The 21,272-nt window shown below is 34.7% G+C and overlaps 1 protein-coding gene across 1 annotated transcript in view; it reads left to right on the top strand.

Annotated features, from left to right (window-relative positions):
- Positions 1–21,272, top strand: part of LOC111419787 (uncharacterized) — a 119,081-nt gene that overhangs the window by 42,490 nt on the left and 55,319 nt on the right. The window contains exons 3-4 of the mRNA XM_071201289.1: positions 1,674–1,794; positions 10,850–10,974. Coding sequence (XP_071057390.1) covers positions 1,674–1,794; positions 10,850–10,974 — 246 coding nt within the window. The remainder of the gene's footprint in view (positions 1–1,673; positions 1,795–10,849; positions 10,975–21,272) is intronic.

Below are 21,272 nucleotides of genomic sequence, written 5' to 3'. Positions count from 1 at the left end.
ACTGTGTAAAATTTTCAAAGGCTTGTAACTCTTTAACCAAAATGAATCGGACCCATATTCATATAACATTTTTTCCTTAGAATCGCATCACCTTTCATCTGCCAAAGTTTGTCATAGAGCTAATGAATCACCCTGTATTTCTTTAATGATTTCTTACTTCTATCTCTCCTTGTCTTTTCCATTATCGTTCCTAAAGTGCTTATCTCAGTTGTTCGCATGAGTTGTTTATTTCTGCTTGTATATCTTAGCTAGGGTCTTATATATTTTTACTTTTCGGTCTGTTACAAAGTATTTATTTTTAAATTATCTTTCCCATTTTATAACCATTTAAAATTAAATATGTCTAGAAATATGATAATGTTGGAGTGAGTACGATAATAGTTAATGAAGAACCAATTCGAGACAATATACAGATAACTTCTGTGATCTTTATTACAATGATCTTTAGGTGATTGGACATTTCGTTTATAACACCGTTAAACACGAAAACTTTATTATTCCAGAATTGCACAAAATCAATATTGCCTTCATAGATACAATATAGGGACTTCGTATGGCATGGAGGATCCTGTTTCAGTTTCTGGGAAACCACAGGTCACGCATTGAACACCATCAGAGTTTCACGCAACTCTCTGGCCACATCCATCACATTTGCTTGACGAAAATTTTGCACAACCAGCTTTTTTCATTCTAAAATTAAGTAATATGTTAAATACTTGTAAGACATGCCTCCGGTTGAGTTTGGTAAAAGTATATTACTTAGTACTAGTACTAATAGAGCTTGCAATATAATCTATAATCTGCTATGACATTGTTAAAACAAAGACAACATAAGTAACAATCAATCGAATCATTACGTAAATTTAAATTTTCAATTTCCACTAAAACGAGCTAATTGAAGTAAAACATGCGACAAAGAACGAAGATTAAATCAAGAATGTCGCTGTGATCTCTACAAATAATAGTCCATACGTTCACGGTAAACTCGACCCTTACAAATTGGACTGTTAGTCGTTCCCTAAATCTCGGTAATTTGACGCCAGAATTGTTCGCATTACTCCCGGTAATTACTGGGAGAGAAAAAATTGCTACCTTCTTTAGATGCGCCATCGAACGAGATCCTTTCCCATCCGGAAACGTCGCCTAATCAAAAACGGTATGAACCGAGGGGAGTTAGATTGGTGCGTTCTTGCGGATTTTCATCCGCTTTGTTCCGACGGTCACTTCCCTCATATGTGGGGTGACAAATCCGTAGGGAATCTCCTCTCAAAGGGTAATTACCCGTAGTTGCGAGCGTCGAGGTGGACGCGACGTATACGTAGAGCACTTTGCTCACGTCAGCACCAATTTACAAAATTAAAATCAACAGGGGATGGTGAATGATATAGGTACATACCTACGCAAGATGAAATACGAGGGCTTATTTGCTGGAATTTCAATTTAAGTATGCATACAAGGATAATAAAGTTTAATATGTTAGATATATCTTTATAAATTAGGTAGAGTAGTTAATGTAATGTGACTTTGATGAAATTTTGTATGTAACTCTGAAGCAACATCGTACTGTGGAAAATGTATATTGACAAGTTTTGATGGAACCCGAGTAGAGTAGCATCTACGTTGACAAGAAGCGCACATGCATATGCATTAATGGTATCTTTTTGCTTTTGCAGACACGCCGTCCCCCGCCTGTTCGCTCGTGAAGTACTCCGGCTGGGAAGAGGTTAGGTCGACGGACCTTGTGACCTCATCAGTTCCGCTCGAGTTCACGCCCGTTTTCATCACGCGGATGAGGTTCGTAAATGTAGATGTTGTAATTACAAATTACGGTCGCGTTCGGAACCGAGCTAAAGTTCACCCGATGCGTTTGCCACGCGTATTAATTATCGGTTTTCCAACCAGCACCGTATTAATCTTCATATAAAACGTGCAACTTTGGCTTCGCGACGGCTTTGTATATTTTTCTTTTTCCATAGCTCTTCTTTGCGACGATTTATCTTAAAGATATATAGTCTCGTAGCTTGACAGTTATTTTCCTGATGCACTCGCGTCGATTTATAACAATTTCTTCGCCTTTATGCGACCGCACCCGCCGCGTAATGTTGATAAATTAAATACCACGACACGAGAAACGTTTCAACACAACTCGTTCGCTAATAAGATGCAACGAATCTCAGATTCTTGGAATTTAAACGTCTCCACACGGTCGACAACTTTATGCTCACCTGCGAAGACTCGCTTCGTGATTAAAACAATGTTCAGTCTCTTGACGGAACACCTAGTGCGAAGTTATTTCGGCAATTTCCGGTTGTATTATACGGTGAGAGCTGAGAACTTCTACGTACGCGTGCGAACTTGTAGACTTGAGGAGTTGCTTCTAAGCTATGTGACAATTTCCCCTCCTCTACGACGTTTCTTGTAATTGATAGAGACGCAGATTTGCTAATGGCTGAGAGGGGAAAATATACCGCCTCCTCTCAATTTCACCCTCACATAATCATAAAAGACTATTTCTAAGTGAATATAATTGAATAGAATTTTTCTGGGAGTTAATCGAATCGTTTCGACAGTTCGGGTAATTGCCGTTTCAGTTTCTTTTCAGGTCGCGTAACCAGTTTTAAAGATAATTAAACATTTGACATGCCCAAGCAGGCTTATAATTCTAAACTGTAGACCCGAACCGCTGCCGTCGACGAGTTTACGGCTTTAACGAAGTCGGTAAATCTGTTTTTGTATTTGGCTTCGAGCCGAATTCAATTTCGTATCGGATATAGGTTCAGAAGGTGAAGTATGGCGACAATTAAATTCTGGTCGTTCTGGGAAAAACTGGCACCAACTAGAAATAACCTATTTAAAATAGTTTCTTTATTTCGACAAAAAAAATAATTGAGTCAAATACATGAAGATTTTTTTTTCCATTTGGTTATGTACAGAACATAAACAATATTTATGAAAACCTTGATACACAAAAGAGACTTTTTCTTTCATGGAAGTCATGAAACGTGGTAAACAAAACTAACCTTAACCAAGATTTTTCTAATAAGGGTCATCAACCTTAGCAAACATAACTGACCCTATCAATTTTGGCCGTGTACAATGTCCATAATCTTACCCAACATTCTTGCAGGTTATTGACCTTCTTATTGACCCTGGATAATATTGATTAAATGCACTCTAGCTTCTAGAATAATATAGACAGTTTTAAAGTTCTGCTGTAATTTTGATAAATAACATGAGATGGACATTGTATGGGATCATTGCGCCAACAAAAGTTTGGTGTGTTTACTTACTTTTATACTTGTAAAGAGCAGCCTATCTGTAGATACAGACACTAAACCTAAATTGGGTAACATAGACAGAGGTTCATCATACCAACTTGGTTTGCAACGAAGCACCACGAGAGCTAGTTCAAACAGGAAGTGCTAAAACATAAAAACAAGACTTATATTATTTAGTAAACGGCAGCATTATTATTTAGTAAAAGCGTATGCTCTCTGACTTGCACATAAAGTAGCGAAACGCAATATTACAGCACGACTCAAAATCCCACAGTCAGATTTGAGGGTCTTGGACAAAAAGTATTTCAAATGAGTTATAATTTCAAAAGAAAAAAGTGCATTTTTTTGCAGCTGCGCGTTTCCAGTCCTAATCAATTCTTCTCCTAATTGTTTGAGGAGATGTCGAAACTTTTATAGTTCTCCAATCTTGATTTAGATGATTGTAAGTGGTTCTTTGTTCAAACAGTGTTTGTACATAAACTGAGCTTTATTATACGTTTGCTGTCTAACTAATTTTGGCTACACCCATTATCCGAGACAACTACAATAATTTACTCATGTTATAAATAACCGTCATCTTCTAGATAGCGTTTTGACAGAATATGTTCAGAGAAGCTGGTCAATAGTGCTTAGTTTTATTGTCATCAATAATATAATTATTTGTGGCTTCTTCTTTTCATTTTCAAAAATTTCACTCGTATTGTGCATAGATGGTAGCAAGTTACTAATCTTCCCTTTTTAAGACAGTAGGAGGCACATTTCTCTCTGGCGTGATGAGCAATTCCTTTTTTCCATTCCTCTACCTTGTCAACTTTGTCCCTCATCTTTCCAATCCCTTTATCACATCCATGACAACACTCATCACTTACATTCTTCATGTACTACATTTAGCAAGTATATGTATACAAAGTTACTTTGTTTGCCCAAATCTTTATGTCATTCCTTCCTGGTTTAGAAGGAACATATTATTTGAAGGAGGTATGTAGGCATCTTGAAGTTTTAGTCATAACTTAAAGACAACCTTAATCTTTGACTAATTTGTCTAAATCATAATTTTTTTTCCGTGATTCAGCATTGTGGTATCGTAAAAATTGGGAAATTGTAGTGCCTTTATTTCTGGAAACAGTCTTCTTGAATGTTGAGCGTCACAATCCATAAATTCGTAATTCCTTGATTATGGGATTTCTAAACTCCTGCCAATATTAGCTAGCTGACAAATCCTAGAAACTGATCACAATCTAGCTTTCTCCATAAGGCACCATTCCTCATGCAACCCTCTGCAGCAAGTTTTGCTTAGCGTCTCCATGAATCACGTTTTGCTGTGGTTGACTCCCCTTTTTATGTGATTTTGACTACTTATACCACTATTCAGGTTTATTTTTTGATAGAAAATGAATAATAAAACTTAATAATAATTAGTAGATCATCATCATCAGTAGTATCACTCCTTTCAGATTCTAAGGTTTAAAGTCTGAATCTGTTAGACAAATTTTAGACCAATTTTTGAGGTTGTATTCTTGAGAAAAACCTTCTTCACCGCTGTCATCCAGAACTTTGAATTAGGTAAAGTACTGAGTAGATTAGGGATTCCCAAAAACACTAAAATTCTTTGACACCACATGCGATTCGGGGCAGGCATCGTTCAGATGAGAAATATTTAGACCAATATTATAGCAAGCACAATATCAAAATAGCTTAATTAGCAATTCTTCTTGATGTTTTGTTAGGCAGTTTTCTGCGTGCAATGTTTTCTGTGATTCTGCGTTTTCGAAAATGTAGTCGATGTTGATAAAACGTTGTTTCTGAACAGTTTATGGGTTTGATACTTTTCCTATTGTCCAATTCTTGTTTAGTAACGCATAATAAATCTTTTATTCGCAAGGTCACAACTTTATTTTTTTTTCTCATAGTGAAATTGTAATAATTTTGTACAACACACAAAACTTAAATACATCTCTAAAGTTCTAACTTCTAAAGTCACCAAACTGTTAACTGGCGAAAGTAAACTAAACCATTTAATTAATTTATTTATGCCCTTTCAAAGCTGATCCATTCACAAAGAAAGCAGATGTGCGTCGTTACCGAAGGTATTCATCGAAACAACATTCCCGGATGCCCGTTGAAACTCCTGGTGTATGTGGTCCATGGGTTGGGTGCGGTTCTTTCGAATTACTCTGGGCAGCACTCCCCGGTCTCTATCTCCCAATTTTGTCGGTCTGCCAACTCGGGGAACATTCCTAAAATCACCGCTCACCTTTCATTTCTGAATAACATATACAGTGTGTTAATTAATTATCGTACCCGGCGTCATCATTGCAAGTATGCAACCAATATCACAATATTCGTATTGCGATACCCGATTTGCGTATGATGCGTATTGCACTGTGATATTGGTTGCATACTTGCAATGATGACGTCGGGTACGATAATTAATTAACACACTGTACTATTCGTCGATTTTAGGTATACTCGCTAGATATGCTCTTTAAGGGTAGGCCATTTCTGTGAAACTGAATTAATTGGATCAAACGGCGGAGAGCGTGTGTGCTCTGGAAGTGTTCGTTGACATGTAGCAGCAATTATGTCTCTTCATAAACAATTTGGTTGGAATGATGACATCGACTATTGGTTATTATCGAATCAACGAATTCGACGGTTCAAACGAATCGTCCTGAAATTTTTCGTTAGTGATGGACAAGTCCTGGTTTACGTTTCAATCCATCGATGTTTCCCTTGTTTTTGAAATAGTTTCAACAAATCTAGAAATAAAAATATTGAGACTTTCAACTCGACCATTGTTATAGTCACATTCGATTTTATAACTACGTCTGCTATTCATTTGGAGACAGTTTTTTAGTTGTAACTTTACTTATATATCAAGTACAATTGTTCTTAATATTTCATATTAGTGTGACCCTAACTTTTTTAAAAGGGTAAAATGTTCGTTTCGACTGTCAAATCAGTTTATTTCGCAACATTTACCGCACAGGCAATGTCATTTATCCCAGGATGACACCTACTTATGACGCTTATATTTCTTTTGGGAAATTCGCCGCGTATATTGCGGATTGCAATGATATGTCCTCTTGACAAGGATAAATAGCCCTAAATAAGCGACGAACGCGGTCTTTTTATTGCTTATTCCTTTCAGAACGAAAACTGCAATCAATTACTTCATGGTGGTTGCACATTTCAAAGCGCGCTCTGTGTTATACATGATGGATCAATACAACAATTATTAATTCTCTCTTGGTCTCCATTTTATTCTGCCTTTATTGTTAAAAATAACTTTCCGTAAAATTCATAATGGAACGAGTTATTCGAAATGATTTATATCCAATAATGAAACGCCCCGAAAGAAGTATTAGAAAATATGGGGAACCTCCTTAACGTTCTTCGGTAAACGGTGGATGTTTGCTAAAGCACTTTAAGGTGAGAAACGATAACGGTTTGCGTTAAGGGTTGTGGTTATATTTTAGGAGTTATATATGTGCTCATATTTTCAGAGGAAAAAATGCATAGCTTAGATTTTGTTGGTTGTATAAAAAGTATCCCGCATTTTTATAGGCTGTTTGCATTTATAATTTAATTACAATTCGAGTACGACTCGGAACGGGGGGAAAGTTATGACTGGCAATCTTAATTGGAAAGTGTAACGAAATCGGAAAACACTAAAAACGTTTCCCAGTAAATGTTTCTTTTTTATTTTAATTGTTCCCTAAGATTTATGGTGGTTACAATTGAAGGCCAGTATTTAATACAGTTCGCAGATAACGACGGGACGGGTTGGACTGGTGCAGCTCAGGAGGTCGTTTGTTACAATTACTAAACCAAAAACAACGAACGGGCAAGCTCGCCCTCACTCCGTAGGTTTTATCTGGCGAATTTATCGTTTCGCGCCGCTCCTATTTCGAACGTCCTACAAATCCCTGCTAAATTTCTCCTCTTTTTATCTCCGACCGTGAGAGATAATGTAATACGGTGTACGTCCGAGAAAGAGTACTAGAAAAAAAGTACCTTAATTTATTATTAAAATTTGATTTGGAAGATGTACGACAGACTTACAACGAAAGCACAACCGAGTCGTGCTTCTTAAACTAAATTTATAGTGTTGTAAACCATAGAATTTGTTCGTTAATCCAAATAAAATAGACCTATTTGGATTTTATGTCACTTTTATTATGTGATAGTAAACTGATTTTTTACGGAAAGAACCTTCTGCGCAATCAATTTAAAAGTGTAAAACAGTATCAAGCTAAGAAGTTTAATCGTCGACATCCGGGCAAAACTTCAAAATTCACGTTCCCGAAAAGCTTTAGACGGGCTAAGAAAGACATTAACTTTTAATAGCAGAAGTCCGTCGGAAGTTTTGATCGCTTCTAGAGAAATCCCCTGAAATTGAATAAAACGTCGTCCGAAATAATGGCATTCTTCATTTGGAGAAAATTGACTTTTCTAACACCGTCGCGTCGTTTGTTGAAAAATCTATCCTGGAACCTATCCAAACGAGTAGTTTGCCGAATTGTGTTGTATTTAACGTAGATATAACGATAATGTATATATTTATTTACGTTAAATTTGATTCAATTTAAAAAATCGAGTTAAATTTAATTTAAATTTGAAAATAAAAAACCTCGGGATGTTGATGTAGTAGCATAAAGCTATCGTGGTTAAATTCGTCAGTCATCTTAAACGAGGTCATTTTTTGGACGTTTCTACGCTGCAAAAACAGTCTAGTTTTACTGGTGAACGTCCTGGTATGAAGATTGAAGGTGCCGCTGATCGATGCTTTGTCAATCTCACGCCAGAAAATAGGGTTTTATTTGGACACGTAATTGCAAAGCTTTTATAGGCAAAAATTGTAGTGAGTCCGTATCAAAGGCAATAGGTGTATACACCGATCAATCATTCCTCCATTTAAAGTTTATTGCCAGAACTTGCTAATAATTTTGTATAATATCGTTCACAACACCAAATTTCGACAAACGGGGCCACCTTATATTTGTTATCGGCCGATATCTTGTGATTCACATCAATCTGCTTTTTCCACATTCTAGTCTTTTAAATTTCTGGAAAACTCCCCTTTAAAGTCACTGTATTGTCATGTCATTTGTAAATGAGCCGAAGCTGTTTTCAATTGATTGGTGCATTTCGACACATATATTTTCTATTTACCCTCCTTAAGTATCGTAAGGATGTTTCTAATTGATTAGAACAACTTTGATTCGCACCAATCAGACTTTTCTGTATTCTAAAATCTTCGTAATATCTGGAAAATATCTCCTTTATAGTTATTATCTTGTCTTGGCTTTTTTAAATAACCTGAAGCTCTTTCCAATCAATTAGTAACATTTCGACAAACACCAATAAACTTTTTCTGTTTCCTGGTATCCAAGAAATACTCTCAAAAATCATCAAAGTCATTTTATTAAAATCCTTATAGCCTCCTGAAGTATTCTAAGGATGTTTTTAATCAATTAAACCAATTCTAAATGTGTTGTGAACACAACATCACAGTTCTGCATAGAAGCAGTCAGGGAGAATATCATCTAGCATCCGTTACAAATCAATCGAGTACTTCCTACCTACCTAAGATGATTGCCATGGCCTTCTTTTTGTTTCATCATTCCGATCTATTGAGACAATAGTTTTCCTGCTTTTCTTTTCTACATGTATGAAGCATCGATTAGAGACGCTCTCAATAGAGAGGACCGGAGAATCAGAACGATTCTTTAGCTTGGGTGCAGCAAGACGAATTTCAACTCATCTCATTATTTTAATAAACTGTAATAGTAATGTAGTTGAATGAGCAGCGAATATCGCAATCTAGGTTCTGGTTAGCATAACTCTGTGATCTTTATTCTAGATTAAACGTACACAATTTCTCAAGCACTCCTGTAGGTGCCATTTGATGTATATCAGCACCTAAGCAAGTAGACCAGTTCTAATTGCTTAGGTGTTGTAAGTACCATTTTTATGTCGATGATACTTCCTTAGAATATTTCCAGGAATGTTGCATGAAAGCATTCTTTTTCTCTAATAAACTGACCTGAATCAACTTTTTGCTCCATGCCTCTCTAACTATTGTCTCCCTCATCAAACTTCAGAACTCTACTGTATCCCTTGCGTCTCTGTCCGACTCGTCCTTCCATCTTGTTCTATGTATACACTTAGATTAGATTATACGAGCTATTGCATAGTAAGCTTTGTTGGCCAGCAGTATTCTTCCTCGTATTTTCCCAGCCTGGCTGCCATCCCTAGCCAGCATCATATCAAGGTATACGAATTGCGAGGCCATCTCTATGTCGTCCATCGTATTACTACCCACGACCATTCCTGACCTAGTCTGCAACATATTTTCTTTTTCTCTATATTTGTTCTCATATTTGCTTAACCGTGAATAGTTTGTCTATGAAATCGGTTTTCCGAGTTTTAGTGCATCAATGACATTCCTTGTTTCACCAATACTTGGCAGTGTTTTTCCATGTTTAGAAAGTTTTTTAAAATAATCTCTTTATTTGCTATTGTTTTGCTTATTATTTATCCTTTCCATGTTGCAATCTTGGTTTACATAAGTGGGTAATCAACATCAATTTTGATTATAAGATGTTCGATAACTGTTTTGCAACAATTTTATTCATCACGCTATGAAATTAAATTCTTGCAAACCAGGATCTTATTTACTAATTGGCTGCCAATATTAGGTAATGAGGTTGGACTAATTTTTGGTTTTGATATTTATATTCACGATGTGACAGCCAAACAACCACCCCCATTACAAAAACATGTCAACAAACGTCGTAACCTGGGAATGTAGATCTCTTCCTTGAATTTTATTTGTTGTGTAGAATTCAGCACATTTTCATTAGTAACGCCTTATCCAACTCATAACTTATCTTTGAAAAATTTGTGTACATTAAGATAGGAAAAAGTTTAAGAAGTTACCATAAACATAATCCATGAAACATATTTAGATCATTAATATGGCTTGTTTGCTATTGCTTAATGCAAGTCTAGTCCATAAACATTTATTTAAAATTCTTTTTGAAATTGTGATCTTAAAATTGCGAACTTTACATGACCAAAAATGTAGTATGAGAAAATGTTCTGAAACGTGACTATTTTAGATGACAACTTATATTTGTGATGTAGTATAATTGAGGATATCGTTTCGTTTCATAATTTTCTTTTATAAATACCTAAATAAATTTATACTGTAAGGGATCGTGTTGCGAATTATGAGCGGTTGATAGGTTGCGCGTCGAATCTCATCTAACTTTTGTCAAGTTTTCCAATTTACACGTCGAAGTGATGGGGCAAAAAGTCGGTGACCTATACGTAGAGGACTCGAACTTTTCTCCGTGCGCATTCCGTACTACGTACTTAAATTGAATACAAAACGTGAGTTCCTTCGCATGGCATCAATTTTCCACGTGCAACTACTCGAATATTGAAAGATACAACCAGAATATGACGTCAATAGCTCGTGAGACGTGTAGGTACAGAATAATGGTGTAGAAGAAACAAAACTTTTCCACGTTTCGTAATTTTTTTTTCTTTTTTTGTTCTAGGTCCTGTACCGTATTATCTGGAGCAGCAATCGTCCTGTTACTTCTAGGATTCTTCTTCGCACTTCTTGGCCATTGTAATGGTGACAATAAAACCCTAATTGCCTGTGGAATGTTTATATTGGGAGGTAAGTGGCTCCAAGTTGTCTATATAGACAAAATGTATTTACGGGGACAATTCGATTTTTCAAGAGACTTTATCGTCGTCTATCAGAATTTTATGGTACATAAAACGCCATTCAATAACGTTATGCGGCAATACGGTCCACAAAGCTGTTATTGCTTTTTATAAAATATTTAAACGTTCGATCGGTCATTGTTCGAAACAAACATATAAACGTTTTCACATGAATATCAAAGCGCGTACACGGCAACTTTTCCTTTCCGTTTTATTGTAATTCCAAAAATAATAGCGCGGTATTATTTCAGTGGAATGGGAGCACAGCGAACGCGGTTTGATTCAATATGCACATTTTAATCTGAACCTTTGGCATTTTATGTTGCCAGAAGGGCCGACTCTCGACCAATATCATCGGGCTCCAGATCGGTGCCAATAAATTTTCAAAATACGAGAAGGTTTTATATAACAAGGATTTTATATAAAGAATAAAATAATTCTATTTGTAGGTAAATTTAAATTTGGCTAAATACGTGACTAATTTTTTAAATAAAAAATGGTAAAATAAAAACAAAAAATGAAAAACAATGTTTTGGGGAAATAATAGAGCACGTACGATATAATAAATAGCCGCTATCTCTAATAATTATTTTCCATTGGATGGTTGATTTAGCCGTCAACAGTTCGAAATGTACCAGGCAAAATAGATTCAACGAAATAATAATTATCAGCAAATTAGTAATTGCAATCCAGCCACAGCGAACGGGGGCCGTATGACAAGTTGTAACAAATAAACCGAGGCGTGCAATGTAAAATAAATATCGTTATATATAGAATTACTGTTTGCACACCGAAATAATTGGTGGTGGGTCTGTATTCGGACGAAACGTGGTTGGAAAAATTCATTGAAAATATATCGGGAAAATGCCAGAGCAATTTTTACGCATATATTTCAGTTAAAACAATTGCCTAAATTAACTGGCGTTTCAATTAAGAAGACGACAATTTTTCGATATTTTTACCTTTATGACGACGATGTTAACAAAAACGTATTCGATTTGCGTAATGTTCGGTGGACGTGACTAGGTTAATCCACTTTAGCACCACCGTCGACGACGATGGCACCGCACCACCACATCGTAACGCGGTAGCATAACTTCTCTTCAAAACGCAATTCCCCGATCTACGTTCGCCTTCTGGAGGCATAATTTTGAAATTTTTAGCCGGAGCCCGCTATCGGAGCCAAAATTACTACCTCCATAAATTGCCGTGACGCGGGTCGTGCGGGGTCAGGAGGGGTTGCTATAACGGCCGACCCCTGCCACGCGACACCTAACGGCCATGCATTATAAATTCACTCAGGGGCTCATATTAATTAGATCATGACAGCGATGCGGTGCCGATTTAACGACATAAGCTTTGTAGGCATTTCCAAACTCCATCTATACACTGAATTTCACTTAAGATGCAATATACAAAAATTTATTTTCATAGAAATCTGGGCGTACCTGCTTAGTTTGTCCCACATAAAATGCAACATGTCTATATAATTTGACATTACAGTGAAACCTCGATATAACGGATCAATAAATATATACAACAATCTAGCGCTGAATAACAAATAAAACTAGACTAACACTAGCACTAGAACTAACACTAGACCTAGAAACATTTGGACCCTAAACACCACCTACCAGGTGGCTAGTTAGCATAAAATATCACTATATTGCATGTTTTTATTAAACTAAAGTTCTAATAAACTAAGTTCTAATGTTAGTTCTAGTAACAGAGCAAGTGTAAAACTAGAACTAACACTATACCTACAACCAGAATCATTTGGGTTTAGCCGCACGTCTCTAAAGACGGCTAAACCCGAATGATGCTAGTTCTAGGTATAGTGTTAGTTCTTCATACTAGCAGTGCAAGTGCAAAACAAGAACTAGGTACTCTAGTTCTAGGTATAGTGTTAGTTCTAATTTTACACTTGCTCTGTCACTAGAATTAACACTAGAACTAGAAATATTCGGGTTTAGCTGCACATTTCTAAAGACGGCTAAACCCGCAATGATTCTAGTTCTAGGTATAGTGTTAGTTCTAGTTTTACAGTTGCTCTGTCACTAGAACTAACATTAGAACTATGATTCTGGTTCTAGGTATAGGGTTAGTTCAAGATAGTAACAGTGCAAGTGCAAAACTAGAAGTAACACTATACCTAGAACTCAGACGTGCGGCTAAACCCAAATGATTCTATGTTTGGATAAAATGGATTCTAAGTTCATCGTGAGTTATAATAAATGTAACCAAAATGGACGATGAATGGTTTTATTAATGTTTCGGTGCTACAATGTTTCGAGTGAAATCCTCACTCTTCTTCAGGCACGACTGAAGAAAAGTGAGGTGCTATATATAAAAAGGAAAGACATAAATTATAAGGATAGATGTAAGTGTGTAAAACTACTTTACCGTCAAAATTTTTATCGATGTTGAAAATGATTATGTTGTCGACACAAGTAGTGAAGATAGATTAACATTAAGCCACGTTTACGCAACGGTTTAATTATAAAAGTATTCGTTATCTATTCTGTAAAGAAAACAAGGTTCACTTCTTATTCGGTTCTTAACTTACTAAAAAATATACTTTTAATTTCGAGAGAACGGTTATAAAACAAAATGGCGACTTACTTATTCTGTCAAAAGCACGACGAACACGCAAGCGGAATATCTTTTCAACAACCGACAATGAAATGTAAAAAGTTATTTTGCTATATGAACAACACGTTGTTAACAGCAATTATTGTCAAGGGTGTTAAAAATAGATGGTCAGCAAAATCAACTATCGGTTTAGCGAGTTTTCGAAAGAGCGTTCCACAACTTATAACAATGGCGTACTGACGTTAAAATAAATGTAAAGCGCATGCGTGATTGACATATAATATTCTAGTGAAGAGGGATGATGTTATGGAGGGGGGGGGGAGGCATATTGGATTGCTTACACAAATGTCATAAAAAATCTTTTTCTGTTATTGAATTCAGTCAGGTCGTTCATTAATTTGATTTGATTATTATTGCTTACATTGATGAATAATTCTTTGTAGAGGTCCATTTCACGCATATACATATATACTATTTCCTATATCGCTGACTCCCTATGTAAGCAATGAGTGGCGAGCGTTTCCATCAAAGGCAGACGGAATGTTATATGTTCTGTCTTTGTCGTTTGAAGTGTCGCGAAAGCGCATGCGCGAACCGTAAATTTTAAAAAGCTTAAAGTGTTTCGCGCGTATTTTATGCAGTTTGAAAATGCAATTATTGTAGATAATTTCCTTTAAATATAAATGATCGTAGATGCATCAAATAAATTAGAATATATGTACTTTTGTGTGAAATTGACATTGAATATTGCTTTAAATATCAAGTTTATGTATTATAGGTTATTCATTAAACATTATATTATAACTACGACATTATATGGACACTTTTTTACAGAGAATTTCATGACAGTCAAAAAAAAATTTTCGGTTTTAGATTTTGAGATATCATGAGAATTTTCGTTTTTTTAAACGGAAACAACCACTGATTATTCGCTTATTAAATTCGTTATTTTTTTCTGATTACAAAAATATAGGGTTCGACAGGTCTATTTCTTATTGTTTTAGAATACAGCTAAAAATAAACTTTTTGTATAAAATTTCCATCTAGTGTCGTCGAGGAAATTAAATTTACAGTTTCCTGTAAGTTACGGGGCGGTAGGTAAAATCTAGAAAGTTAACAATTAAATACGAAGATAGCTTCTGGTATTTAAAAACAAATAATTTTTTAATATGTAACATTCTAACATGTCAAACTTTTCAAAATTTTCGTAATTGATCTTAAAAACAGGATTTTTAAAGTGACACTTCAGAAAATTTTTGAATACAAACAAATGTTGCTATGTTTATTTGAATTAAAAAAAAAAACATGAGCGCCATCTATCGATAATTTATTAAGTCATTTAAAAATAATATTAAATCGTAATAAAAAATGTGAAATAATGCAATCTCTTCCAATTTTTGTGTAAAACATATATAAATTAAACAGTTCAACAAATATATTTATTTCAAATATCAAAAATATGTTTTTTTAATTTTTAGTTATAGAACCGTAATTTACAGGAAACTGTAAATTTAATTTCAAACCCTATATTTTTGTAATCAGAAAAAAATAACGAATTTATTAAGCGAATAATCAGTGGTTGTTTCCATTTAAAAAAACCAAAATTGTGATAATATCTCAAAAACTAAAACCGACAACATTTTTGTGACTACGTCATCAAATTCTCTGTAAAAAAGTGTCCATATAATGTCTTAGTTATAATACTCCACCTATAATAGTAACCAAAATAATTGCACTTATTGGTTTTACGATATTTTCAATTTTGACCTCTAGGCAAAAAAACAAAAGACGATAGCGGTTTGAGGTTTTCGGCATTAGCACTTTCTCGAAAAACGAGATCACGACATGTAAGCTACTTTTTTTCTAACTCTTATAGTTTCCGAGTTAGCCTATTCGGACATCGAATTGTGTTGCGGAGTGCGCTTTAGGTTAAGTGAAATAAATAAGGCCAGGAGAAACTTAAGATGTAACAAAAACGTTTTTATTCTTTAATAACAACTTTTACTAGTTTTCTAACACAACTCAACGAACTCAACACGCGGTCACTTCTACACAAGGTTCATGATTGCCAACCTCGTCTCTTACAAAAACCCTATTTCAACACCCTCCCTCAATCAGAACCTTGTTGCAAAAAAAAATCAGTTTAACATTTCGTCTCTTAACTGCTTAAATCTAATGCCGTTCAATGGTTTAGTAAATATATCGGCTAACTGTTTACCACTATCAATATACTCGATTTCAATCAACTCTGTTTTGATTTTATCTTTTATAAAATGATATTTAATATCTAGATGTTTCATTCTTTTCATCTGTTCATGAGATTTTATTGTACGTATAGCTGATTGGTTGTCTTCGTAAATCACCACCTTTGAATCTTGCCTGTCTGTTAATTCATCTAATAATTTTTTAAACCAACAAGCTTCACTTATTCCTAAGCATAACGACACATACTCGGCTTCAGTTGTTGACAAAGCCACGGTACTTTGTTTCTTAGATGTCCAAGCCACCATACACCCATGTATTAAAAAACAAATACCACTGGTTGATTTTCCATCCACTGTGTCACCTCCCCAATCGGCATCGGCATACCCCAATATTACATTAGTGTTATATTTTTGATAAGTTAATTTCAAATCTAGCGTTCCCTTAATATAACGTAATACTCGTTTTAATGATATAAACAATTTTTCGCTAGCACAACTCTGAAATCTTGATAATATACTAATACATAAACATAAATCAGGTCTAGTAGCTAACATACTATACATAATACAACCTATCATTTGTCTACATTTATGCTCTAACTCTGTACTTTCGCTTTCAGTTCTTATTAAAACATTACAATCAAAATTGTTCTCCATAGGGGTACCCACCGGTTTACAATCAAACATATCATATTTTTTAAGTAACCTTTCTAAATAACTTTTCTGAGAAAGAGTAATTTTTCCATTTGTCTCATCTTGAATTACATGTATTCTCAAATAATAACTTAACAGTCCCAAATCTTTCATTTTAAAGAATTCATGTAATTTATATTTTAAACTTTCAATGTTCTGTTTAGAGGAACCTGTTATCAATATGTCATCAACATAAATTGATACGTAAATTTTAAATTTTTCTGAAATCTTAATATACAAACAATTATCGCAATTACTTTTAACATAACCTTCTGCCAACATAAATTCTTCAAATTTATTGTACCAATACAATGGTGCCTTTTTTAAACCGTAAATAGCCTTTTTAAGTTTACATACTTTGCCATTAACTTTACAATTTTTTGGTAAATACATATACAAATCTTCTTGCAATTCTCCATGCAAAAATGCATTACAAACATCCATTTGATATATTGACCAGTTATTAGTCACACAAATAGCTAATAATGTTCTTATTGTCTTTAATTTTACTACTGGAGCATAGAGATCTTCCTGTAAACCCTGTTGTTGATAACCTTTTGCCACCAACCTGCACTTAAATTGATTAATGTCACCGTTTGCATCTCGTTTAAGTTTAAACACCCATTTACTGTCCACTATTTCACAATTTTTTGGTTTATTTACTAAATCCCATGTTTTATTATCTGTCAAAGCTTTTAGTTCATTTTTTATTGCCCTTTCCCACTCATGCGCGTTCTCACTGTTCATAGCTTCTTCGTATGTTATGGGTTCGTCCTGATCAACAGTAAAATAACTCACATAATCTTTTAATTTATTCGGTAACTTTATTTTTCGTTTAGGCCTTTCTTGTCTCTGAACTTCTACATTTTCTTCTTGTAAAGCATCACCATATTTTTCTTCTTCTTCTTCCTCTTCACGGTCTTCTTCTTCATTTTCCTCTTCATGTTCTTCTTCTTCATTTTCCTCTGTTCCCTCTTCATCCTCCTCTATCTCACTTGCATTTTCCACTTCAAAATCTAGTCTTACAATTTCTTCTGTCTCCTTGTTCACATTGCTTTCTTCACTTTCTGATACAAAAATTATCTCTCTTTCTATTGTCACAGTTTCTTTATCAATTAAATATACTCTATAACCTTTTGTGTTCTGTGCATATCCCATAAATATAGCCTTCTTGCTTTTCATATCCAATTTTTGTCTTTTCTCTTTCGGTATATAAACCCAAACTTCCTCTCCAAATATTCCTCGTAGGGATTGAAGGTCAAAATCTCTATTATACCACACTTGATAAGGTGTTTTATTTTTTACTGGACTCGTTCCAGTTCTATTTATCAAGTACACAGCCATGTTCGCTGCCTCAGCCCAAAATTTTTTCTCCATCTTTTTCTCAGCCAACATTGTTCTTGTTGCTTCCATAATTGTTCGAAACTCTCTTTCTGCCCTTCCATTTTGTTGAGGGGTATAAGGTACAGTGAGCTGATGTATGATTCCATATTCTTTTAATAGATTTCTTACTGAAACGTTTACAAATTCTTTTCCGTTATCACTTCTAACGATTTTTATGTCCCTTCCAATTTGGTTCTTTAATTCAATTATGAACTCTTTCAATTTTTTATATACCTCATCTTTACTTTTTAGGAAATAAACAGTCTTATAATTAGAACAATCATCCTTTAATAGAAACATATATCTTGAACCACCAAGCGATAACTCCTCCATTGGACCACACAAATCCATATGAATAATTTCACCTATCCTGTCTGATCTCGATAAGCTCATTTTAAAAGTTTCTCTATGTTGCTTTCCTTGCACACATGAACTGCAAAACTTTGAGGTTTCTTTTACCACAATATTGTTCTGCTCTAAAACCTTTTCAATTTGTCTAAAGTTTTGATGAGCCATTGCTCTGTGCCACCAGTTTAAATTATGTTCTTCTTTTGCCAATAAACAACTATCTTTCTCCAATAAATTTGTATCTATCTTGAAAATCATTTTAAACAGCTTACCGCTTCGTTTAGCAATTGCACATGTGTTTCCATTCTTCAATATTAACTCTGCCTTGTTTGAGTCTGACCGTAGAGTAATTCCCTTATCTAGCGCACTTCCTTGTGAGAATAAGTTAATCTTCAAATCAGGAACATATAACACATCTTGAAGTGTAACTGGTTGAAAACTTTTTCCATTATAGGCTAACATACTCACAGTTCCCATTCCAGTACTCTTCATTGTTGTCCCATCACCAATTTTTATTGTTTTGTAAGTTTGTAATGATACATATCGATCAAACAAATCCAAGTTACTACACATATGGTGTGACGCTCCACTGTCTAAGTACCAATCAGTGTTTATTAATGCTTCGGCTTCGGACAATGCAATCAACGCTAAACCGTCTTGTTTCTCAACTTGTTTTTGTTTTCTTTCATTGTTTTCACTTTCTCTTTTTCTTCTTTGGTAACAATCTTTCATTCTGTGCCCTTTTTTCTTGCAATAAAAGCATTCAATTGCCCTCCTACATTGAGCCTTTAGGTGCCCTTCTTTACCACAGGTAAAACATTTCTTTCCTTCTTTCTTCGCTATTAAAGCTACAGAGTTATCTTCTCTTCCTACTCTTTGTTCTTCTGTTAGTAGTCTCGATATTAAATTATTTAAATTCTGTTCATCACTTGGTACACTTTCCCATGCTGATATAAAATGTTTGAACTTTTCTGGCAATGCCATTATTATCTTCGTCATTACCATCTTTTCTGGAACCTCTTCTCCTTGCTGTTTCATTTTCGCACATAGGTTAGTAACTTTTGTTACAAAGTCATTTATATTTCCTTCTTCAAATTTTAAATTATAAAACTGCTCAGTTAACAAATGCAAACCAATTATAGTAAACGCCACGAGAGCTGGCAGTAAATCATCATTTTCCGCTCTTACAAATGCCATACGTAGTTCACAAACCGCTAGAGAGTAATGTGTGTTGGAAAGAGATAGCATTAGTTTAATATGTCTGCTGTACAATTCAAATGGCCACGTCGAAAAAGTACGTCTGTTCTTTCAAGGGATGTCACTCTATAATTCTAACCTCAAATCGAAACGTCTTGTGAGCGTTGTCATAAATCTGTTAGTGTTTTCACAAGCCGAAAATATTTTCTTTGAAAGGAAAATCATTAAATAATATCTTTGACAATGTTTGACATATAACCTCCATTACTAACATAACCTACATTTAAATGTATGTGGTGAAATAATCTAAGTCGTACGTCCATATCTTGATTCATACCATTTTTAAGCGATCTGTCACTGCCAGCTCTCGTGGTTTCTACTATATTGATTTTCTATCATAGATTTCTTCTAGTTTTTTCCACATCTCGCATGCGGTCGAACATTGCATAATGTACGAAAGTGGAGTTTCCTCCATACGAGTCACCAAAACCTCCTGTGCTTTTCCATCATTCAGTTGCCATGCAGCCAACTTTTTATCGTCCTCCGGCTTCTTTTCGGTTCCACTTGCGATATCAAATAACCCTTTCGCCATTAAAACAATTTTTATTTGAAATTTCCATACACTCCAGTTTTTATCGTTCAATTTATTCAACGACCCAACGACACCCTGAGATGACTCCATGTTTTTTTTTTTCTTCTTTTTCTTTATTTAAAATACGCTAACCCAACGTTGTTATTCTTTCTAACCGTTCTAACTGATTCTAACCTCACTTCTCAAAAGAACTCGTCCAACACGTCTTCTAACCTCTCAATTTCTCCCGTCCACCTGGGCCCATAACCTGTTGCGGAGTGCGCTTTAGGTTAAGTGAAATAAATAAGGCCAGGAGAAACTTAAGATGTAACAAAAACGTTTTTATTCTTTAATAACAACTTTTACTAGTTTTCTAACACAACTCAACGAACTCAACACGCGGTCACTTCTACACAAGGTTCATGATTGCCAACCTCGTCTCTTACAAAAACCCTATTTCAACAAATTGGAACCACCTGTACTTAGGTACTTACTATTTAATGTACATAATATTCTATCATAAAATTTACATCGATGTAATTAAACGAGGACTTTGAATTCTTTATTTTTACACTGAGATCTTTCCTTGTACCTGCTCAACCAATTTTTAGGACCCAAAAATATCTCCACTACTCTTTTTCTTTTTTATTTTACTTTTAACAAATTTTCTTCACTTTCGTAACAAATAATGATTACATTTTAAATTGCTTAGTCCAAAAATATGTTAATAATTATGTTATTATACACATAAAACCTATAATATACATAACTAAATATTAAGATTTTAGGTTATGTTCATATGTCAAACGTTTATTTAGTGATTTATAAACATCAAGGTCATCAGCTGCTATTAATTTTTAATTCACCGTCCAATAAGATGATAGCGTACGCACCACGTGCTCGCGCATGCGTCTTGAGTTGAATTATAACGAGAGAGGCAGATACATATATATCTGCACTCTAGTCTTTACACTCTTTTGCTGCCTAGCTATCTCCTATATCGCTAACTAGGCGATTTTATATATGATTTATATACATATGATTTCACGAGACTTTTTTAGGTTTTTGACAATTTTAACGTCTTCAAATTTGATCTCATGTTTGCAGGCTTTAACATGTTTATATACCGATGAGTTGCTTTTTGTGGTGTGTTCCTTAAATCTAGTGTATAAATTTCTTCCAGTCTGTCCTATGTAAATCTCATCGCATTTTTGACAGTTAATTTGGTACACGCCACTTCTGTCTTCAATCTTTATTTTG

Source organism: Onthophagus taurus, chromosome 1 (assembly GCF_036711975.1).
Source record: "Onthophagus taurus isolate NC chromosome 1, IU_Otau_3.0, whole genome shotgun sequence".
Classification (NCBI taxonomy): domain Eukaryota; kingdom Metazoa; phylum Arthropoda; class Insecta; order Coleoptera; family Scarabaeidae; genus Onthophagus; species Onthophagus taurus.
This window is presented reverse-complemented; position numbering and strand designations above follow the sequence as displayed.